The sequence below is a fragment of the Girardinichthys multiradiatus genome, chromosome 15, assembly GCF_021462225.1.
Source record: "Girardinichthys multiradiatus isolate DD_20200921_A chromosome 15, DD_fGirMul_XY1, whole genome shotgun sequence".
NCBI lineage: Eukaryota > Metazoa > Chordata > Actinopteri > Cyprinodontiformes > Goodeidae > Girardinichthys > Girardinichthys multiradiatus.
The window spans coordinates 1,906,691-1,929,859 of NC_061808.1; the positions used below are offsets into that span (position 1 = coordinate 1,906,691).

General features: G+C 41.8%; 1 protein-coding gene across 4 annotated transcripts in view; it reads left to right on the forward strand.

Annotated features, from left to right (window-relative positions):
* Positions 1 to 22,713, forward strand: part of hivep2a (HIVEP zinc finger 2a) — a 116,687-nt gene extending 93,974 nt beyond the window's left edge. For 2 of the 4 annotated variants that reach the window (XM_047387624.1, XM_047387623.1), the window contains 12 exons: positions 78 to 1,948; positions 2,780 to 3,040; positions 3,501 to 3,669; positions 4,717 to 4,798; positions 4,908 to 6,528; positions 6,606 to 6,763; positions 11,120 to 11,295; positions 11,976 to 12,077; positions 14,142 to 14,976; positions 15,871 to 15,967; positions 18,403 to 18,522; positions 19,321 to 22,713. In XM_047387624.1, coding sequence (XP_047243580.1) covers positions 78 to 1,948; positions 2,780 to 3,040; positions 3,501 to 3,669; positions 4,717 to 4,798; positions 4,908 to 6,528; positions 6,606 to 6,763; positions 11,120 to 11,295; positions 11,976 to 12,077; positions 14,142 to 14,976; positions 15,871 to 15,967; positions 18,403 to 18,522; positions 19,321 to 19,947 — 6,119 coding nt within the window. In that variant the 3' untranslated portion in view covers positions 19,948 to 22,713. The other 2 variants (XM_047387625.1, XM_047387626.1) reach the window with 2 other exon arrangements.
* The last annotated feature ends 456 nt before the right edge of the window (positions 22,714 to 23,169 follow it).

Below are 23,169 nucleotides of genomic sequence, written 5' to 3' on the forward strand. Positions count from 1 at the left end.
GTCAATAGTTTTCCATATTTCTTATGGAAATCAAACTGTAACATCTTGTGTTTCTGTGCTGTATTGTTATTGTATAGGTAGTACGGAACCAGCATATGCAGACTCAGCTGAGGAGCTCCCCATTGGATCAATGAAAGTGCCTATCCTTATTTTTCCCAAGTCTGGGGGAGTCCCTCCAACTGGGATGGAGTGTCCTCCGTTTCATGACATAAAAGGCTCTCATCGCATGTTGGGGTCACAGGCAGGTGGAAGAGCACGTTCACTAGATGATTCCCCCAATGCCAAACAGCGATTGGCCCTGAGGTTGATTGATAAGGAAGGGCAGAACTCAGATCCTGGCATGTCCCAATCCCTTAACCTCCTCAGTCCTCATAGCAAAGGCAGCACAGACTCAGGCTATTTTTCACCCTTTGACAGTGCTGAGCTGCAAATAAGCACTCCAAATACTAATGTCAAGACATATGAAGAGATAATGTTTGGTCGGACTTGGTACAACCGACCCAACTCCAGGTCGAGGCAGCCAATCACAGTAAATTTAGTAGGGGTAGACCCCAATAGCTTGACAAACGTAAAGCAGCCAGGGACTATTGTAGACATGGGGAAGATAGTGGAGGATCCTGTTTCCTTCACGAGAAACCTTGCAATCTGCAGAGAAGCCAAGCAGTATCCAACTGGCCCCTGTCAAAGCAGTACAGGACTTTTGGAGCCACCATCAGATGCTGGGACTCTCATTAGGAGTAACTCTATGCCAACTCCATCTCCTGCCAACCTCAGTGCTCCTCAGGGAATTCGAGGCAGCGTCTCCTTTGATAACATGGTGGCGCCAGATGACGTCTTCTACCCACCAGGTCATCCCAGACTCAAACGTCAGGGTGCATTTGAACAATCAGGTAATGAAGCCCACATAGGAGAGACTGAGGGATATGGGCACATGGCCAAAAACTTTGTCTCATCTCTTGGTATGAAGATGAGTGAGCGCAGCCCAGGAGTCCCAGAGAACATACCTTATAGCCCATATGGTACTAATGTCAGCATGTCAGAAATAGCCACGAGAAAAAGACGGAAAGAGAAGAGTGTTGGCGATGATGAGGACAGTCCTGGGCACTGTGATAGTAGCTGTAGTGGCTCAGTTGAGATTATGGGGGACTATGAGTTTAAACAAGGTAGTGTTGATGTGGCAAGAGTCACACCAACAGGAAAAGGCTCTCTTCATAGTGTTCATAGCCAATCAGACAGCTTTGATACATGTGCCAGCATGTGCTCTGAGGACATCACGCTAGTTCCTGACTTGGAATGCAGGAAGGCAACCCGGGGTTCAGTTATCCAGCATACTGGCATAGTTTCCCGTCCAAATTCTTTTGAGAAGTCCGAGTCATTTGAGCAAACAGGATACCAGCCCATAGATAAAGCCCCATCTAGTCAGTACTCAGAGCAGTCTGACACTGACATCTTTGAAGATGCTTTGAGTCCTGAATCTGCTCTCCTGAAGACTGACAGCATGGAGCAGCAAAGTTCCTGTGAGCTTGCCCCGCTTTCATCTTCTGCAGCCTCACCCGGCCAACCATTTCCCAACTCACACAGATTGGTGCGACAACCTAACATCCAAGTCCCTGAGATCAGGGTAACAGAGGAGCCAGACAAGCCGGAGAAGGATAACGAAGCTCCAGCCACCAAGGAACCCGAGAGGCAGCAGCAGCACGTTGAGGAGTTCCAGCTGCCCCAGAGGAGTGACACTCTGTCTCAGATGCCAACAGAAAAGCTGCCCCCCAAGAAGAAGAGGCTGCGTCTTGCAGATATGGAACACTCATCTGGGGAGTCAAGCTTCGAGTCGACCTGCACCAGCCTTTCTCGAAGTCCCAGTCAAGAGAGTAATCTATCCCACTCGTCCTCTCTTTCCATGTCCTTTGACAGAGATGAGGGTCCCAAGTCTGTCTCACCAACCAAACAGGTACCTAGTATGTTTAGGTTCATGCATTCGGGTTTATTTGTGGAGCACCGTTCATGCAGGTGCTGACATTGGGATAGACTTAATGTGGATGTTAAAAGTTAGTGTTGAGTAAGAAAATTACTTTTAGATTTTTTATCATTTAATTTTACCCATCCACTAACACACTAAGGGCCTGTAGAGGACTACTTTAAGTTGTGATTCATCAGTATAGATATGTAAGATATGTTTTAGTATTCTGTAATCTGAGCTTTGGGAAGCATATTGATATTGAATAAAAGTGGATTGAGAATGGAGCCTTGTGGAACCCCACATGTGAATTTTGTTTGCCAAAAGACACAGAGGAGTCCCGGTTTGTCAATTAGGATCTGAACCAGTTTAACACAGTGCCAGATCCAACCACACCCACCTTTCCAAGCTGTCAATCTGTGTATGATCAACTGGATCAAATGCGGGACTGAGATCCTGTAAGACTGAAACAGAAATTTTTGATGCATTACAGTTAAGACCAATGTCATTTAAAACATTTATCATGGTTGTGCACCAGCAGCCATTTGATTGGATTAGGAATTTGGGAGATTCTGCCTTTATTAAAATAAATTTTCAGTGGGATGTTGTTGGTCTTAATGGGTGTTTATCTGGGTTATGTGTCAAAATAACATCCAGGTCAAAGTCAGGGCATTAAAATGTGGAAAACATTATTAACTGGACCTGTCATTGGTTTTACCCTTGTGGTTTGTTTCTTCATATTTGTTATGTTTCTAACCCTGCTGTTGACAAGTGTTAACAAGCAAACCCTTCAAAAACCAAACTGATCTTCTGTGTGTGTTCTAGGACGATTCCATGACCTCTGGTGGTGGAGGAAAGCAGTCAGAGTTTCTGACTGTGCCTGGTAGTGGCTATTCCAGCCACCATCAACAGAGGGAGATGAGGAGATCTTCATCTGAGCAGGCACCATGCACGCTGCCCACAGAGCTACCTGAAATGCGAAGCAAATCTTTTGATTATGGAAACTTACCTTCCTCAAGACAGGGTGAGCTGTACACCAGTGCATCTGCAATGAAGGAACGTCGGCGTGGATATCTGGTTCGACAGGTAGAGTAATTTAGCCCTTGAGTTTTTCTTGAACTACTATTACGCCCACTCAGTGGCATAAAATCTCAGACTAAATGACGTAGCGTGGTAACATCTAGATAATTACTGCACAACTCATTGTGTGTTCTAAGGGCTCATATGTAATGCAGAGGTAAAGCTGACCCACGGCTGTTATGCAATTTGGCCAGAGTCAGATTTGTAAATGTAAAACAAGGGGTTTGGAGTCCTGAAATTTCTACTTCTCATTAAAAAGTTTTTCTTCTTGATTTGAGGATATTTAAACCCTGACCAACAGAGATTTTAAAAAGTAGTCAGTAGTTGTAGTTTAAAGTCAAGATAACAAATATAAATTTTTTGCACTTAAGCAAATCTGTACTGTAACTTTTAGGTTTATGAAAATCTATGTATAGTCTGTTTTAAGTATGAGCCAACCTGCTTAAAGCCTTTGTACATTTGACAGGCTTCGCTTAGTGTTTATCCAGAGACCGTCCTCCAGGAAGCAGGTGGACCTGAAATTTCAATCAAACAGGAGAATCTGGAGCATGGGATATGGTCTAGCCCAACAGGCTCTCCACACAGCAGCATTGATATGCCCAGCAGAACCAAGCGAGCTGGCAGCAGCACTGGAGGTAAGCCTTGTATTAGTGTCTGGCAGTCATGCCACATTACAAACTGAAGTATTTTCCACTGATTAACCCTCACATAAAACTCAGCCTACAGCTTTATTCCTGAATAAAAGCCCAGCAATCGCAGCTTCTCAAACTTTCACTTCACTATGTTCTGACAGGTAGACCAAGAGTGGCCCAGAACCTTAGCTGAAACCCATTTTTACTGTTTGTGTTGATTGAAGCGAATGGATTTAAATTTACTCCAATTAATGGAACTTGCCTTCTGGTACCAACTATATAACCTGTTGGTACAGATTCCTTCTGCATACGGAGATCCAAAATGGCCACAGGCAGTGCCTTCAATTATCAGTACTCCTTTCCATATAACAATCACTCACCTCAAGGTGTTTAATAAGGATGTTATGTGATAGACCACCGAGTAGGGGCTACTGATGCAACGGAAGGAAAATAATATTGTTTTCAAACAAAAATGTGAAAAGTGTGGTTTGCACAGAGATTCAGCCCCTATATTCTGCCTCCCCTAAATAAAATCCCGTACAACCAAATGTTTTCAAAGGTAACCTAATCAGTGAACAGTCCAGTCCTGCTGGTAATCTAATCTGTGTCTTACAGAGAAGAACTCTTACAGAACTCTTACAGAGGGCAGAACTTTAAGTCTGTAGATGTTCAAAGTAGGAAGGAACAAGCCTAAACAAAGTGCTGACTCAGGGAAACACAACTGTATGCCATGCTTTTCATATTTTTATCTGTAAGATATTTGGTAAATCATGCATATTGTTCGTTCCATTTTGTGTTAGTCTGTCACATAAAATCCCAACATTGAAGTTAGAGGTTGAAACAATGACTAAAAACAAGTGAAACTAATGGCTTCGTTCTTCGAACCTATGCTGATGCTTTCATACATCTGTCATCCACTTTTAATCAAAGCATTGTATTGTGACAACCTGCTTTGCCATCTTGCTCTCAGAAAATACACAATTATTGGGCTATATAACACCCAACCAGCTGCAATAAAATAAATACATTATGTTGTGTGCACATGCATAGGATCCCACCAACAGTACCACCAGCACAGCCTCCAGCAGAGTATCAGTGAGGACAGCCTACAAGATGAACCAATCTATGGACGGTGAGAATATCAACGAAGTGCATGGGCTACATTTTAGATTTTACCGGAATTATCTTCTTTCTGCTAGTGATACCATCATAAATTAATGTACAAATGTCTTGCAATGTAGGTCTCAGCAGCATCGCCTCCAGGCCCAGAGCTCCTCATCTGAAGGAGAACAAACAGCGCTTGAGGCACTAAGCAAGGATTTACCCCACCAGTATCAGAGTGCTGCCCCCTTCATTTCCATCTCACAACCAGGTCTGTTCTGGTGTCAGGAGTCCGAACAGCGGCAGCAGCAGACCCTCCAGGCTCAACAGCAACTCTTGAAACTTCACATCAGATCCCAAGGCAGCCTGCCTGGACATCCAGCGCACAAGCAGCAAATCCACGATTCACAGACGTCTGATGGAAAACCAGAAGGCTCACAGGTTTACTCTTCTTCTATCTCAGCTCGAAACTCCCCTTTGTTGCAACAGCAGCAGAACTTAGGGTTGCTCTCCTCCAAGCTCTCCCTGCCCAGTTCTACCCCCTCCCTGCTTCTGCAACAGGTCCAGCCGGTGTTTGCCACTCAGAACCTTGGATCCCAGGCTTCCCTGCCTGGCTTAGTGGTTCCTGTGAGGATCCAGACCAATGTGCCATCATTCGGTACTGCTATGTACACTAGTGTTAGCCAGCTGATGGTTTCCTATGGTTCTGGAGTGCAGGCGCTGGACTCAGATGGTGGTGGTACCACTAATATGTCCCCTCCACTTGTGAACATTGGAAAACCAGTGGGAGGAGTGGGAGGAGGGATAAGTGGAGCTGGATTTAACTTGTCCCTCCTCCTGGGGCAGGTTGATGTTGCAGGGCTGCGGTACCCACTGCCGGAGCAACAGGTGATCACGGGGATCCCACTGTCACTGACATCAGGGACTGTGTCCACTACAGACGCCTCAGCATCCAACATGGTGGCCAGCAAACGCATGCTTTCCCCGACCAGCTCACTGGAGCGCTTCATTGAGACGAAGCAGCAGAAACGGGTGAAGGAAGAAAGAATGTATGGGCAGATAGTCAAAGAGATGAGTGCTGTGGAGCTGAGTGGAGCTGAACACACTTCCAAGTCTAAGAAGCAGGGAAGAAGTCTGAAGAGTGAAGACTCTGTCGATGATTTTGAAAGGATGTCTTCCTCTCCTCCTCTTAGTGACTTGCCTGTTGCTGCCAAGATCGCCATTCCCGTCCGATCTCCAGCCCTACACCTCTCAGACGTTCCCCATGTTGAAAGCTTTACCCCACCTCTTCAAATCATCACAGATCGGCCCTCGTTTTCAGGTGGCCGAGACTCCCCGGAGGAGCTCGATGTGGACGAAGTGCCACCACAGTCCAACTCCAGCCCAGAGCCCATGCTCTCCTCTAATGAGGGTGAAGATACTGAGAAGCAACCGACAATGGTGAAGCTTTTGGGAGAAACGGGAGCTCAGCAGCTTTTTCAGTTCCCGAGTCTGCGCACCATGAGCCGGGTCAGCTGGTGTTTCAGAAACTACACCAAACCCAACAGCACCCCAGCAGCTGCACATAGCTCCGTCTACAGCTCATGGTGCATCAGCTCGTACAATCCGAACCCCCTGCAGCTCAGCACAAAGGCTGCGCTGGCTTTGCTCAGGTCCAAACAGAGGACAAACACTGATCTGATGTACACTATAGCTGCCATGTCCCCGCCCAGCTCTGGAAAGCTGGTGTCATCCGTGGCCTGGAAGCTGAGGTTTGATCAGGTACGTCTTCAAGTGTTCTTCATACAGTCACATAAGCCAGCTTGCAGAAATCCAAAACTCCTGTCTTGTCTCTGCAGCTGAAGCCAGAGCTGATGCCAATTGATGTGAGTCATTTTGGGAGGAAGATGAAGGGCGTTGTGTCGTGGGACCGTTCAAAGGAAGAGCAGATAGAGAAGGAGGTCTCCGTCAAACAGCCTGCCGCCGAACCGGCCCGCATCAAGATCTTCGAAGGCGGGTAAGTCCAGGAAACTGAACTCCTTCAAACTAAAAGCTTCAGTATTTTATAGGCTGGATTATTCAAAAAGTAGTTTCTACATTATCTAAACCAGGCAGGAAAAATTTATCATAACAGCTTTTCAAAATAAAAGTTTAAGATACCCTTCAAAATAGGTCTCAATATATTATTTTCCTTGAAAAGTGGTTTTACATTACTAATGCAACCAAACCAGGCCTGAAAAGGGGATTGTGCTGCTCTTTCAAAATAAAACAGTTTTCAACTTTAAAAAAATCAGTATTTCATAGTCTAGATTACTGAAATGTTGGATTCTGCATTATTTACTTAACTAAGCCACGTCTGTCAAAAAGGGATTGTTAGCCCTTCAAATTAAAGCTCACTCGTGGTGTTCAAAATAAAAATCTCAAGTTTACATACGATACATTGTTGCTGATTGAGTTTCCAGATGATTAACGCACCTGGACATTAAAAAGGCCTTTAAAAATGAAACTGTTGAATATTTGTCAGTTATTAGAGAGGTGTCTTCCAGATTCCTAACAGGGTTTAAACATTAGAAGTGATGTTTGTTAGGCCAAACCCAGACAACAAATGTTCTGTATGGTGATGGGTGGTCTGCACCATGAGGCACCATCACAATCACTTCGGAGTTTTTTTTCTGGTGTCTGTTTATTTATTGCTGATTGCTAAATGATTACAGCGTGTTTGAAATGTTTTCTAAACCAGATTCCAAATGAAATGCTCACTCTGTTTCATAGCTTTCAGTCTTTGAAAGTTTTCCACAGGTTGTGAATAGCTGGTGCATTTGTTAACTTGTCCTGGAAAGTTTTTAAATTATTTTGGGTCCTCCAGGCAGGGAGGGGGCAGTATGCAGCCACAAAGTTGGCTTTAACCTCAGGGCAGTCATGCATCTGAATTCAGACTTCATCAGGTATTTTTGTTTTATTTATTTCATGTTTAAACTATGGGTTTTCAGACAAAAAGTCCATCTCTTAGCTGCAGCGGTATGAAAACACTTAAACTCCCCACACATGAAGAAGATGCTGGGCCCTCAGACCTGAAACACCAAACAGTCTGATGAGTTTTTGTCTTTTTCTTTGTTGCAACAGCTGAATGTTCAGAGGAACTGAACAAAAATGGGCTCCGTATGAACTGTAAGGAGATCATTTTCATCAGGATTTGTCAGGAAAACTGTTTTAGGTGCAGAAACAGAAGGCTTCTCTTTTTCCATCTGATTCTTTGAGCTTAATTTGTGATTGTGAGACTGAAGCCAGAAGCCTGAGACTGCTAAGCTCATCAAAGACTGACCGCCAGAGCTGCATCTCTAATTGGTCGTCAACTCTCATAATTCTTCCTCTCGAGTTCATAAAGAGACATAAAGTAGGATCTCCCCGTCATCGTTTCTTTAACATCAGCAACTACAGTATTGCATTAGTTTTTAAAAGAAGAAAGCCATCTACTAACTTTTTACTCATGTTTGTGATGAAGTTGATTCCAGCATTAAACTCAGGGTTTTAGTCCTGGACACATCGGCGCAGGGTCCAGCTCGGGATCTCGGATCATTTGCTCCTTTCTAAGTTGGTTTACTGTTAATAAAGATGAAGGCTGCTAAAAAGCTCTGAAAAACGTCAAGCATTGAGGGTTTTTTTCTAGATTTTAGGCATCTTTATATTTTCTACCTGCTCTAACAGTACATTTAGTCACAAAAAACAAAAGGAAATATCAGTTATTTGTATATTAAAAGCGGACAAAAAGAGCAAAAACCCCAAAAAATCCAACTTTAGACCTTTACTCTATTTCACTTTTATGATTTTATTTCCATTCACTTACTTTTTATACTGACCCTTATTTAGACAGTCAACACTTTCAGACATTTTGCATCTCTTTGTAAAGTAGATGTCTTTATTTTTCAATAATTTACCAAAGTTAATAAAGAAGTTAAAAAACAAATGTTAAACAAAAACATGAAACAAATGTAAAATAATTGCTAAAATAAAACAAATAATAAGAAAATAAAACTGGTGAAGAATCAATACATTTTGAAATGAATAAAAAAAACAAAATAGTTACAAATAAAATAATTGAAAAACTAAATAAATACATAAAGCACAGATTAGAAAAACATAAATAGATAAACAAAATAAGTGAAAGATAAATAATACAATGCATCATTAAATAAAGAAATATGGACTATAATTTTCTGAATCTGAGTAGAATTGTCTGCATTCCCAGTCTGAACTAGTTGTTTTAATGCTTAATCCCCCCTGGAAAAAAACAACAAGAGAAAAACAGATTTGGATTTTATTGAATTCTTTTAATATATAAGCCCAGAAAACACTTTATTACGTGATTAAGGTATGGCCATTAAGCTTGCATAAGTCTGAACAGAAAAGTCAAAGGGATTTATCCTATAATGTACCTTCAGCCTTTAGGAGGGAATTCATGCAGGAAAAGCCCTCACTGAGAGGCATTCATGCAGCTTCGTAATGTTTTATAGTCTTGATTTGCCAAGATGGTGGTTACTCTGCAACCCAGATGGTGCAGACAAACAAAAACAAGATATTACTTCCCCAACATGAGCATATAGAAACATATCGGAGGGAGAAGAGTCTCTAATGGAAGCTTAACAGTGAGAAGACAAAATAAAGGATAAGGGAGCCCCTGCACCTGGAAGTTTCAGTTGCTTTCAAAGTGAAGCTGCTTCATGATCTTTCAAGCTGCTGTGCATAAAACAGAATAAAATAATCATCATAATTCATTTACATAACTGGCCACAGCTGAGTAAATGTCTCCACTCAGACCAGCATTCAGAGGTATTTCCCAGTCTGCAGCTGAAAGACATATTTCTCCTCGCCTGTGCAGACGGGTTGTTTGATGTTCAATACGTGAAGCCCTGAACCACCCATTACCTCCAGCTGCTGCAGACAGGACAGGAAGCAACACCCTAAACCAGCCGTTCTCACAGTTTCCTTAAAATTTAGCCTCTCTGACGCACTGAGGGGAAAAGCTCAATCTGACCAAATTCAGCAGAGTTTGATTGGAGGTCGATGTTTCCTTCACCTGACAGACAGAAGTGGGTGCATCAGTCCTTCAGATCCACGGGCTGCAGTATAAGCAAATTAGCTAACTAATTAGGGTTACAGTTAGCTAACCCTAACCCCTAAGCAAATATGTAAATAATGTGAAAGAAGATGAGACAGTGAAGCAATGGTAGGACACGAGGGTAAAGAGGATAACTGGGAGCTTCTGGGAAGCTGCATCCAAACCTGGAGCTGTGGTCGCTCCTCCTGCAGAGACGTCTGCATAAAACCATGAAAATGGAAAATAGCAGATTTCACACTCCTCTAATATAGGTTTATCTGAAATCCAATTTCAAGCAAAGGTGTAGTTTCTATGCACAAGGAAAAGTGAAAGAGCTGTGTTTTATTATTATAGGGGAGAAATATTATTATTAGTAATAATAAGTTGTTAATCATATTAAAAAAAAATTCTTACTATGAATTTAAATGCCACAAATTGAGAAGACAAATAAAATTAATTAGTATTGTAAGGAAAAAGTTTCAAAACAGTTTAGAAAAAACTGACATTAAAAAATGTTTGGAGAAAATGAATATATTTGATATTCTGGTACTTGCAGTTATTCACCTCATACCGTAAACACTTTAGGTCTCAGTTTCAGCCAATGCAACCAGATAACAGGTAAAACGACAGAGTGGCATGCCGAGATCAGGCTGTGGAAAACACTCCATCCACCTGCTGAGCCTGAAGGCAGCGCGGAGCTCGCTGCCCCAAAAACTCCGAGAACATTTCAATGTTGGCTCACTCAGGATGAACCGACTGCACAGATGAAGCTTACAGGTCTACGTTTTCACCTAAAAACATCTCAAAGCTGCTTTGGCCAATTAATAGTGGAACAAAACAAAACATGTCTGCTCTAACCTGCTCCATTTACTGCTGCTGGTGGTGCACTGCATTGTGGGATACCTTGCTGGACCTTGTCCACAGAAGGATGCATCCTCGATAATATGAGCAGAGCAAGAACACATCCGGGTACTTTGATACGTACTTAGGATTACAACAGTACTTGCATTGATGATGTTTCACAAGTACGCGAATACACAGAAATACAGACAAGTACAGCTACGGAAAAACGGTCCAGGACTGCTCATCATAACCTCTGACCTCTCAGTGGAGGACAGACTGAGAAGGCGGTAGTTTCCATGACAACCATCCTGGTAAAATATGCTTTAAATGTTGCCTCACTGGTGCAGTTTCTTTAGGTATCTCTTGGAAGATAATGTTGAATGATACAATCTGCCTGTTTTACCAAACCATCAATTCTGCTGATGTTTCCTGCAGGTATAAATCCAACGAGGAATATGTTTACGTTCGAGGTCGTGGCCGAGGAAAGTACATCTGTGAGGAATGCGGCATCCGCTGCAAGAAGCCCAGCATGCTGAAGAAACACATCCGAACGCACACCGATGTCCGGCCGTACGTCTGCAAGTTCTGCAACTTTGCATTCAAGACTAAAGGTAGAGCTTCATTCATGATCTCTCATGATCCATCCATCCATCCATCCATCCATCCATCCATCCATCCATCCATCCATAAATCCATCCATCCATCCATCCATCCATAAATCCATGCATCCATCCATCCATCCATCCATCCGTATAAACCTGTCTTTAAAAAGAATGAAGGCTCTGGAAATGTGAATCTGGAAAATTATGGGTTTTGTCCTGGAAAATGTGTTTGAACCTTGTATATAGTTTTATAGATTTATAAATTCTACGAAAATGTCACCAAGTGTTTTTCCTTTTCTGTGAGGTTAAGCAGATGACTAAAATAGGCAGAGAGGCAGTTTTCTGTCAGACTGAACTCTTCATCGTGGGATTTTCCTGAAGCTGATTTCAGAGATGAAATGAAAAATCTGGTTTATGGATTTACAAACTGGTCTGCAATTATTATTTTTCTGACTTCTGCATAAAGTTAACCAAACCAGAGTTCATACTAAGCTGCGTCATTTTCTTATCAAATTACGACATGTGCCATTTGTAAATTATAATTGTGGTCTCTTTCCTTCTCCACTTCCATTACAACCCAAAGTTTCTTCTTTTTCATTCTGGTGCTGCAGCAGCCAAACAAGCTCTGGTTTCCAGTAAGACCAGTTGACAGAGTCAGTAATTTGGGATTGTGTGTCTGTGTTTTGCAGGAAATCTGACGAAGCACATGAAGTCCAAGGCTCATATGAAAAAGTGTTTGGAGTTGGGAGTCTCCATGTCGTCGGTCGAAGACACAGAGGCAGACGAAGCAGGTAGAAAATATTTAAATGTACACAGCAACCTGACTTACAAGCCACCATGGCCAGAAAAGGAAAAAAGGACGAGTTAATCTGATTCCCCATTAAATATTAATAAATAATACATTTTCATCATCCGTCTCTTGAGGCTAGGACAGACTCTGAACCGATGAGCGGCGTTCGCTGTTTCGTTAATCTTCCCATGACTTGATAATGAAACTGGAAATTAGTCTGATTATTTTTACATCCTGTTCCGTTTTCCCAGTCACAAAGCTGTGCAAAAATATTCATACACCTTAAGCTCAGTATATGAACAAACTTTAGTGGATTTTCTTTGGATTTAATGTGACAGACCAACACAAAGTGGGACATAACTGCTAATTAGAATATAAATGAAACCTGGTTTATAACATATTTTACAAAAAATCTGAAAAGTGTGGCTTGCATTTATATTCACAACCTGTTACTCTGATGCCCCTCTGGTGTAACAGATGGCCTAGTGAACAAACAGCCTCATGAAGACCCAGGAACAAAGCAGGGACAATGTTGTGGAGATGTTTAAAGCACGATTAGGTTCTAAAACAATACCCCAAGCTTTGAACCCCTCATGGAGCACTGGAGTATGTCTGGACCTGCTTCGCAGAGAGACAGAAAATTTATTAGTAAATAATATTAGGGATGGTGTGATCAGGGTGATGTGCAGTGGTAGTTTTCCACCACACATAGTGGACAACCTACAAGATAACTATTGTCTTCTCTGGCTTTCTTCTCACCACTCCTCCATGAAGGCGAGATGTAACCAATAACTGTGGTTGTCCTGTGGACAGATTCTCAGAGGCCTTGTAATTAATTTATTGTTGTTTTTTTTTGTTCAAATAAATTTTGGTTGACAACTGAATGAATAAAGAGATGTTAAAGTTAAACAGTCCAGTCAGATGTAGATGTATTAACTTGGTTCTGAACCTCCCCAGGACTGCTGAAGCTAGCATCAGCTATGGTGTCTATGCTTGCAGCAACGTGTTTTATATTAAGGTGATACCATAGGCTTGACGTGCAGCGTTATTTACTTTGAGTCTGGCAAACAAACTTTAGACTAATTACTGCCACCTACTGGACTGGAGTGTGTGCAGCAATGCAATTAAATGGGTTATTGTTTTTACACATTACATGTTTATGTTACCTTTTGAGAGCCACTTTAAGTGAGGGTCTGTGTTTTCTAAGAAGGTCCATTCCCTTAACAGCAGCACCTAGAGTGGTTAAAACACTCCGAGCCACTTTCTCTGGCTGTCAACAGGTGTTGAACATAACTGAAGATCGGAGCTGCAAACTCAGCAATTACTGCCATATTTAATCAGTGTGGGAGTGGTAGCTCGTGGTAATTTCCCACCATGCAGACAACCAAATAAACTTTTATTTCTGTTGACCCCTGCTGTGTGTTTTGGCTCGCCGTTTAATTGGAATGCATTCCCACACATCACAGTGGGTTTTTGGGAAGAGCGAAGTGCAGACGTCCACTCAATGAGTCACCGAGACGTAAAAGTTGGATCTGTTGTAGATTTGTTTAAGCAGAATCAAATAGGGTGGCATTTGGTGAATATTATTATTAGTTTTATCACTTTAAATTCAGAAATCTAAAGCAGGAACTATGGGGTCACTTTTTTTCAGCATTATCTTATTTCAGCCTCTCAGCCGGCTTTGTTCTTCCATAAAGTCAGATTTTAACTGTAACTTTGCAGCAACTTTACAGCAAAACTTCCCCAATGTTTGCCTGGAATCCATTTGGTGGAAAAACCAAAGTGTTGAGGGATTTTTTTGACTCCAACAGCTTTTATAGTTTGGAGTTTTATTGGTTTTAACTGTGAGAATGAGCACTCAGATGTGTTTTATGCAACATGTAAACTTTCACCACATTTTAATTCAAATCTGTTTTTTCTTCTTTTATTTTATCCTTGTGGTCTCATTCCTCCTTCCTCTCTTTCTCATTTTCCTCTCTCCTTTTTCTTTGTTTTTCATTTTCTTTCTTCTTCTTCTTCTTTTCTTTCCTGCCTTTCTGTTGCTTCTTTTGTCTTTACCTTGAAGAAGTTGGAGAAGAAGGCCAGAGATCCTCAGAGAAGATGTCCAGAGGCTCTGTGGCAGAACACCAGTTTTCAGACGCCGATGAGTCAGAGGGCGGCGAGGAGGACGGTGACGAGGTGGATGACGAGGATGAAGATGAGGACGACTACGATGGCGACTCCACCCCGAAGACTCGTTCGCGCTCCACCAGCCCGCAGCCTTATGCCCTGCCCTCAATGTCTATTACAGCTGTGGCGGACACCCACGGTGCTTCTCACCTTTCCCACCAGGGGGCGCCCGACCTCCTGGGGCAGTACAGCAGGCCTCCTCTGTTTGGATACTTCACTACTGTGCCGAGCATCCAGATCACACCGCAGGCTCTGCCCACAGAGTGCAATCGGGCAGAGCATCATCGAGGTCCAGAACGGAACAAACTCCTGGCTCCACCCTCTTCCTCCTTCATGGACGAGGACCTCCCCATCCCCTCTCCAGATCTCTCCTCCCGCCTCTCTTCCCCAGGGTTGGAAGCGTCCAGCTGCCCATCCCCCAGCTCCGCGTCTTCTTCCCCCTCAGCATGCCATTACCTCTCCGCTCACCGTGACCTCTCCCCCCGTGCTGAACATCTCTCACCCCGACGGGACATCTCCCCCCTGCGTCACATCTCCCCCAAAAGGGACTTGGGAGTTGGGGGATACCGCCGAGACCTCTCCCCGAGGCGGGGGCACCTCTCTGTGCTCTCTCCACTCTCACGGCCAACTTCCCCAGGAGGCAGGGACTTGAAGCGAGATCTTTCACCACGAGGACGCCACAAAGGGATGATCCGGCCTCTGTCTCCTCGCCGAGGCCTCTACCACCAAAGGTGAGCTGCAACAATCAATGGTTGTATTTCTGTTCAAGCGTCTCCATAAACTGTTCGGTTTGACCAATTCAGACCACCATTCAAAACACACACTCATGAAGGTCAACCTCTGAATAGCTTTTTAGTTAAAACAATCCATAATTAATCACTATAATGTCCAATACTGAATGCTCATGATGTCAATATTCTGAGTGTGAAACTGCTTTCATCCTCTGACATGACTGAATTAACTGTAATGTGGAGAACAGCTCCTAGCAGACTGCGTTGTGCATCTGTGAAGCTCTCTGACATCACAAAGGAAGAACTTTTACTGATTGGCTAACTTCAGACTCCCCGTAACTGATTGGCTGATTTAAAATGGCCCAGCTCCCATATTGCCAAAAGGTCTGTTTTTGATTGGATCAGTCCTGGTTGACGTAGTCCAGCCAGTGTCCAAGAGCCCCTCGAGAGCAGTCCTTAGAACTGATGTCTCCGAAGGGTTTTGTCTTGTAAGAACACGAGTGAAGCTCTGCTGGACCTCCTTTGGTCTTTCTCAGACATGTTTTAAGGCTTCAGGAATTTTCTTTGAGGACACCTTCTGTACATCAATTACCTGGTTCCTGATCCAAAGTCAGAACCATCTGGACCTTCACAAAGCCAGTTCATCAAATGTGCGTAGACACTAACTGTTGTTAGACATGATAGCTTTCTCCATAACATTTGGTGAGCTGTCATGATTTTTGTTTGAGAAAATATCATAAAAGGGTAAAATGATCTCATTTTCTACATGCATTTACCGATTCAGATGAAATCCATTAGATTTTGACGGGCTGAGTTACAGACATTAAGGCCTTTAAGGTGACTGATAGTTTGTTACACTGATTGTTCTCCTCATTTTTGATTCATTCCTCACAGCGGCGCCCGGGGAGCGAGGACCAATCATCAGATGGGGGTGTTGGCTCAGGGAGATTTCCCTCTGGGGCGACGCAGCGCCAGTGCAGAGATGGAAACGGTAATAATCTAATCAGATTAATTCATCTGGCTTTTCTCCTCATGCTCCTAGTGTTTGTTTTAGGAACAAATTTTTTCCACCTATGAATTTTATTTCTACTCTTCTCTGAATGTTCTGTTGAAGTAAAACCTTTTCATTTTTCCAGACTGATATTGTAACTTTAATTCATTGATTTTCAACCTAGAGAGAGAGCAGAAATGCTGCATATGTTTGAACGTTCTAGTGTTGAGCCATCTGACTGTTCGGACTCATTTCCTCCGTAACCGATAAACCAACTCCACTCTTCCAACGGATTATTAACGGACAATGGCAGTCGAACAGAGATTGAGGCAGAGGTCCTCGCTGTCTCTAAGGCCTAGACCAGCCCTCCTACAGAAGGATTTTAGCTGTCTGTATCCAGCATCCCATTCTTCGGGTCATGATCCATATCTCATGACGATAGCTACGGGTTGAAATGAAGACAAGCCAGTAAATAAAGAGTTGTGGTTTTGTATCTATCCTGCCCTTATCATGAGTCATGAGCACAACACAAGGTTACTTTGAACTCCTCTGGTTGGACCAAAGACTGACTCCCGACCCTGAAAGAGCAATCCACCTTTTCCCAGTTGGGAAGCATAACATCAGACTTGGGGGAGCCGGGTGTAGTCCTGGTTGGTCTTCACTCTGGTCCTGTAAAGACAAACCGACTCTGATCCAACCACATTAGCAGCTGACTTTCTGAAACTGACAAAATATTTTCTTCTTTTCAGTTTAGATAACAACCATAGCCATTATACTGCAGCCGTTTGTAATGATTAATACAAGCAGAACATTGTCTTTTGAAAGAAAAGCAATTAATAAACAACCTCATGCTGAACGAAGGGTGGGTTGAAGCCTTGACCAAGCCTCACCCATGCATTCAGACCCTACGTCACGGGTACACTACCTGGATCAAAAAAACACCATGACCTTATAATGGAGGCGTTGTGCATGCTCTTAGCTGTCTACAGTCACCTAAACGTAAACCTGTTAGGACCTCAGAAACCTCACCAAGACCCTGCGAAGACCTCACAGAGATGGTCAATGTTCTAGGTGATTTAGTGGAAATTGTCTCCTTGCTGCCACTGCTACTGTGACGATAGAGGTTTAACAATGTTGTATTTGTTCTTTTTTATCAATTTTTTCAAGAAGCACAGACATAAAACTTGTCAAGATGATTTTTCTTGCTTGAATATATAGTCCCTGGTAAAAGTATTCCTTTGTAACCGCATTACATTAACAAACATCTGTATATTTTATTGGGATTTTTGGTGAAAGACCATCACAGGGTAGTGCTTTATTATGAGGTATATTTAGCTCTTTTTAGTCAAACTATACCCTTTAATAAAATGTAGTGCTGCTAAATAACTGTACTAATTAGTGAATAGAGTCCCTCTGTGTAATATAGATCCAGAATAATTTCAGTATAAATACAGCTGTTGTGTTTTATGCTAAAATGCAACGGTTTAAAACAATTATCTAATTTTCTGGGTTTTTAAGGCCAATTTGACCTTCTTGGACCGTTTTAGGACTTTGGGCCTATATCTTTTAAAGTTTGAGTGAAACTACTTCATTGCAAGGTTGGTTCAGATGTTTGTGAATGTTAAACAGCTTTTAGTGGATTTTTACAGGAAAGTTTTCATTTTGTCTAACAGGAGCCTGATTATGGAGCTTTCTCTCTTTGTCACACATATTTCTGTCTGTTTTACTAATCTATGTTTTACATCTCAAAACACTGAAGAGGTGTTTATAGGGAAAGTTGTCTGTTTACCTGCGATGCCTTCAGTGACTGTAGGGACAAAAAAATAGTGTCCTGAAACCTAAAAGTAAAAAAATGTGATGATCCAAAGTTTTTTAACTGCGTTGGCTTCGGCGTGTGAATGAAGTGTGAAGGATGAGGAGCAGCGCCTGAAACAAAGATGAAACCATCTGGCAGAGGAAGCAGAAACATTTAGAGACGATGAGCGAATAGAGTCCAGCTCAGACAGAGCGACTGTGTTACAGAGAGAAGAATGATTGAAAATGGAGCTGCTGCCTTCTGGTGGTAATGGGATCTTGGCTAGTTGTGATGTGGTTTATAAGGTGACTGTTTTTCTTCTTAGGGGCTTTACTTCAAACCCTGGCTGCAGCCATCAGACGCGTTTAAACCAAACTAGAAACCGAGAGTCTGACTCTGATTCATGACTCAAAGCGGTTATTCACAGCACCCAGTATGCACTGTCTACAAATCCCATGCACTGTTTTTTACACTTTTAATCTGGTGTTTTTATTTATTTAATGCACCTTTCAGGACTTTATCTTTAAAACCTGAGCTTGCTGTCTGCAGCGCTGACAGATGCTAAAAGCTGAGTTTACCGTTACTTTATGAGAAAGCTGGAGGGTTTGGTTTGAAATTTTATCTTTTTATCGATTATCAGGATCTTCGTCCTGGTTCTTCATCACCATCTGAACGGGACCAAGGATCCACTCGGTGTTACCAGTCCGGCCCACCTCACCAGGTTCTGTTCAGTCATCTTCCAACCCATTCACAAGTCGGGGTATTTCCATTTTTATACATTTTTAATTTCTCTATGTATTTTGTTCCTAATGCTCAGCATTACTATATTTAGGTATTATTAGCAATAACGACCTAAACCTACAATCAACAATGTTAGCAATTAAGTCTTTCACAATAAAGTTCATAGAAATTCTTCAAAATAAAATCCTCAATAATTCATTATTTTTGCAAAAGTAGATTTCAGGTGATGAATGAATCTAAACCAGGCAGGAAATAGTGATCGTGTTGGATTTTCAAAATAAAGTCTATCGACACTCTTTAAAGTACAAGTCTATAAATATCTAATTGAAAAGATTATCCACAAGGAACTAAACTAGTCCTGAAACAGTGACTATGTCGTTCTTTCAAACTAAAGTTTACAGATCATTTTCAAAGTAAGAGCCTCAATATTTTATAGTTTAAATTATTGTGAACATAGGTACTATATTATAATGTTACTTAAGCTAGAGGTGAAAACAGTTTTACTAGCCCTTCAAAGTAAAGGTCATGCATTCTCTTCAAAATAAAAATCTCCACATTTCATAGAACAGATTATTGCAGATCAAGGTTCCACATCACTAATGGAGGGAAAAGTGTCTGTTGGCATTTTCAAATAAAGCTCACAGAAACCTTTCAAAATAAAGATTTTGCTTTTATTGGCTCAGTTATTAAAAAGGTAGGTTCGAGATTCCTAAACTGCAATTTACTTTGAAACTGAAGGTTTACCATCAAATGTGAACAACTGGTCCATTTATGAACCTGCCCTGGGTGGATGTTTAAATTTTCTGTTTTTCCTCAGGTGCGTTCGCCTTTCCCGATGATCCCCATTGGAGGAATTCAGATGGTACACTCAATCCCCACAAGCTCCACCAGCCCACTGGCCCAGCAGGGGGCGCCCACAGCAGCCTCCCAGCTGTTCCTGCAGCAGAGCACATCGGAGGACTCGGTTAGCAGCGAGGTCGCCTCCGTCACAGAGGGGGGAAGACAAGGAGGAGAGAAGGTACTGGGAGGGGGAGTCAGACAGGAGCAGGAGGAGAGCATCCACACCTGCACCAAAGCCATCGCCTCGCTCTGCCTCGATCCTGAGTGTGTGGAGCGAGGAATGGGAGGAGGCAGATCACCTTCATCCTCTTCAGCATTGTCTCCCGACTCCCAACAACAGCAGCGCTGTACATCTGCACCACCGACCTCTCGTCCCTCCCCGTCTCCTCCTATCGCTCCCGGTATTCAGCACTTTAGCGGCCTTGAGCTCAGACCTCCCCCCCCAGTGATTCCTGCGTCCCCTCACTCCTCCTCCTCTTCACCCTCTCCTCACCCTCCTAGCCCGGGATCCGACTCCCTGCAGCCTCCAGGAGTATTTAAATCAGTGATGGTGGAAAAAGAGCAGGAGACAAAAACCACAGGCAGGAAAAAGGACGCATCGTAAAACGATGGGGAGGAGTTTTAGTTTTCTAAAAACAGGAAGGGACAACGTGCAACACAGAGGGAAGAAATAATGACTTTTGCACACTTTACTTGAGCTGAAATCTTCTCTCTTTGACTCAGAGTTTGACCTGCAGCACGCCGCCACAGACCTTTATTATTTAAAGACTTTACGGAGCATACACCCGACCAAAACCTGCCCGTAAAACGGCTGATTCAGCACGAATAAAAGGACTTCTACGTGTGTGCCTTTTCTTTCATCGTTCTGGTTTTTTGTTCTGAATGCAAAAAGGTAAATGTAAATACAACAATATCACCTTCTTTTCTTTTGTTGCATATCAGCTTTGTAATAAACGCAGGCTCCTCCATTCCCCCTTCCTTTATCTCCTGTTTGGAATTTTTAGGACACCTTAAACATGGATGTGAAGTTATGGATATTACCATTACGTACGGTTGCACTAAAACATATTTTTATATGAGTGACATAAAAAAAGCTTTTTTGTGTACAGCAGCGATTCTATAATACTATTTATTGTTACCTTGTTTCATAAATTGTACATTTTTTTCTTAAATGTTGTGGATGCCTTTTTCTATGTACAGCATGGGGTTTTGCTTACAATAGGATGAGGATGTGTACACTGTAATACGGCTTTATTTGTATTTATATACGTCAGAGTGAGCCCCGCCCCCTCTCCTTGGAGGTATATGCTTATTGAAGATGTACTCAAATATTTACCCTGCATATGAATACATACAGTATATGGAACCCACACGTCTATATATGCACTTAGCATTTACATTTTTGCATTATTGTAGTTAGCTTGTACATTTTTGCTGCTTTTTGCCTGCCGCTGCTTGAGATTCTTTCCGTTGTTTTTAACCAAACTTTAAAGTAGAGCTGCACGATGTTAAAAACACATGCAGTTGTGATGTTAGTTTTGAAAACTGCAATAACTATATTTGTTGCAGTTATGTCACATTTTTCTCTGTTTTCTCCCTTCATCACGATGTTGCAACGATTGTGAGTTTTAGCTAAAATCCAGCTGAAAGTTTGGGCATCAACATAAGTAAATCTTCATTCAATCAACCAAATTTAATCTAAACATCCAGAGTTTGAAATATAACAGTCAGAGTCGGTTCTATGTTATATGAGGCCCTAACCAGGATTTATTTTGGGGCCTCTTTAATATGGACCCCTTATTAACACAACTGGGCTTAACTAATGACCAACAATCAATTAAATGACTATGTGTATATGACAATACATTATTATTATTATTATTATTATTATTGATTTCCACACTTGTGATCAAGTTAGCAATAAGGACTTTCAAAATAGACTTTATGGAGACTCTTTCTAATACAAGCTTCAATATTTATAGGTGAGATTATTGCAGATGGTTCCACATAATTGACAGATCTAAACCAGGCATGAAAAACTGATCATGCTAGCATTTCAAAATAAAGTTTTTTGGTACCCTACAAAATAAAGGTCTAAAAATTAAAGTTAGTCCAAAAATCACGTTCCACGTGGCAAATGCAAATAAATCTTTCCTGAAAAAGGGATTGCCTATTCTTCCCATAACAGAAGCGTACAAAATAAAAGCCTCAATATTCATAGGGTTGAGATTTGTGGATAAATAGGTCTTACATTATTAAGTTAACTAATCAGTGATAAAACTGGATTGTTAGCCCTTCAAGATAAAGCTATTACGTTCTCTTCAAAATAAAACACTGAAGTTTTCATTGGAAACATGACTGCAAATTGAGATTCCACCTAAACAAGGCATGATAAAAGAGATCAACTTTCAAAATAAAAGTTAACAAATGCATACCAGATAAGCACCAATTGACAGTCATGAAAGTGCGATGACGATTGTGATTGAACATATTATGCAGCTCTAGTTTGAAGGTATTATTTTAGCAAAGCACAAATTTGCTCACCGCATTGACTGAATGATGTTTTCTCTCATGCACTCCTCCCTCAACAGCCGCATGCATTCAAACAGGAAACAAAGAAACATTCCAGTCACAAACAGGCCGGGACTTCTGCAGCATCAATGCATCTGGTGTCCTACGTCTCTTGAACCTTGACCTGCAACCTTTCTGACAAAGCACCTTATTTTTCTCCTGATCGTTTTTTGTTTTTTTTTCCCAAGGGACTTCAACTGACACTTTGCCTCTGACCCCTAAGAACTTCAACAATAATAATTCTCTCATGGCATCTCTGCACTGCTCTCCTGCACATCCCTTTTTTAAAAAGCTAAGCAATATTTAGCCAAAACTCTGCTTTCACCAGCAGGGAGTGTATTTGTTGCAAGGCAACAATGGTGTACTTAAAAATCCTAAAATCAGGAGAAGAAGGGAGCAGTTGTGGTGATAAAAGAGGCACAAGTCCTTTTGATTTTTGGACACTTTGGGGCTGAGTCGGGCAGGCTGCAATGTGAGTGTCTGTATTCTGTATCAGTGTGTATTCAACCAGTATATCCACTTCTTACAACTTCTTTTCTATTCTGATTATTTCCCTTATGTATCATAACAACAATGATGTCTCTCTTTCTCTTATCAAAGCACAAGTCATTGCATATAAATGACAACTATACAGAAAAAAGGATATAAAAAAGGTAAACGTGCATATAAAGGGGTATCTTTTGTGAAGGTGTTCTGTGGAATTAATACGATTATCATGTATGATCCAAGTTGCAACAAAGAGTCACAGTAGAAGTGGAAGAAATGCATTCTTGTTTCCAAATAAATATAAACAGAAACAGTTGTTGGTTCTCTGTGCTTTATTTCACGGTTTCTGTTTTATTGTTTAGAATTTGGAAGCTGCAAAATCTGCAGCTCAGACACCTAAACATCAGCAATTTAGCCATACTGGTACTGAAACACAAACATGGGACCTTCCACGTCACTTGTTTTTCTTTATTTATTAAAGCTCATTTTTCTGAGACAGTTTTTAAAAAAGCTTATAAATTCTGCTTCCATTGGATTTAAAGCGATTTAACAGCTAAAGATAATAGTTAGTGAAAGAAGCTGAGACTAGTGACTCCGCCCCATAACCAATCAGTGACTGATGTAAGTAGTAACAGTTACTGATGGAAAAAGCCCAAAAAGTACCACTGAGTGGGTACTAGTGGTAAAGGGGCATTTGATTCACCTGAGTATTGTTGCTGATCATCTTCAACTCTTCATAACCACAGTGGACCCATTTGCTGGTGATTGC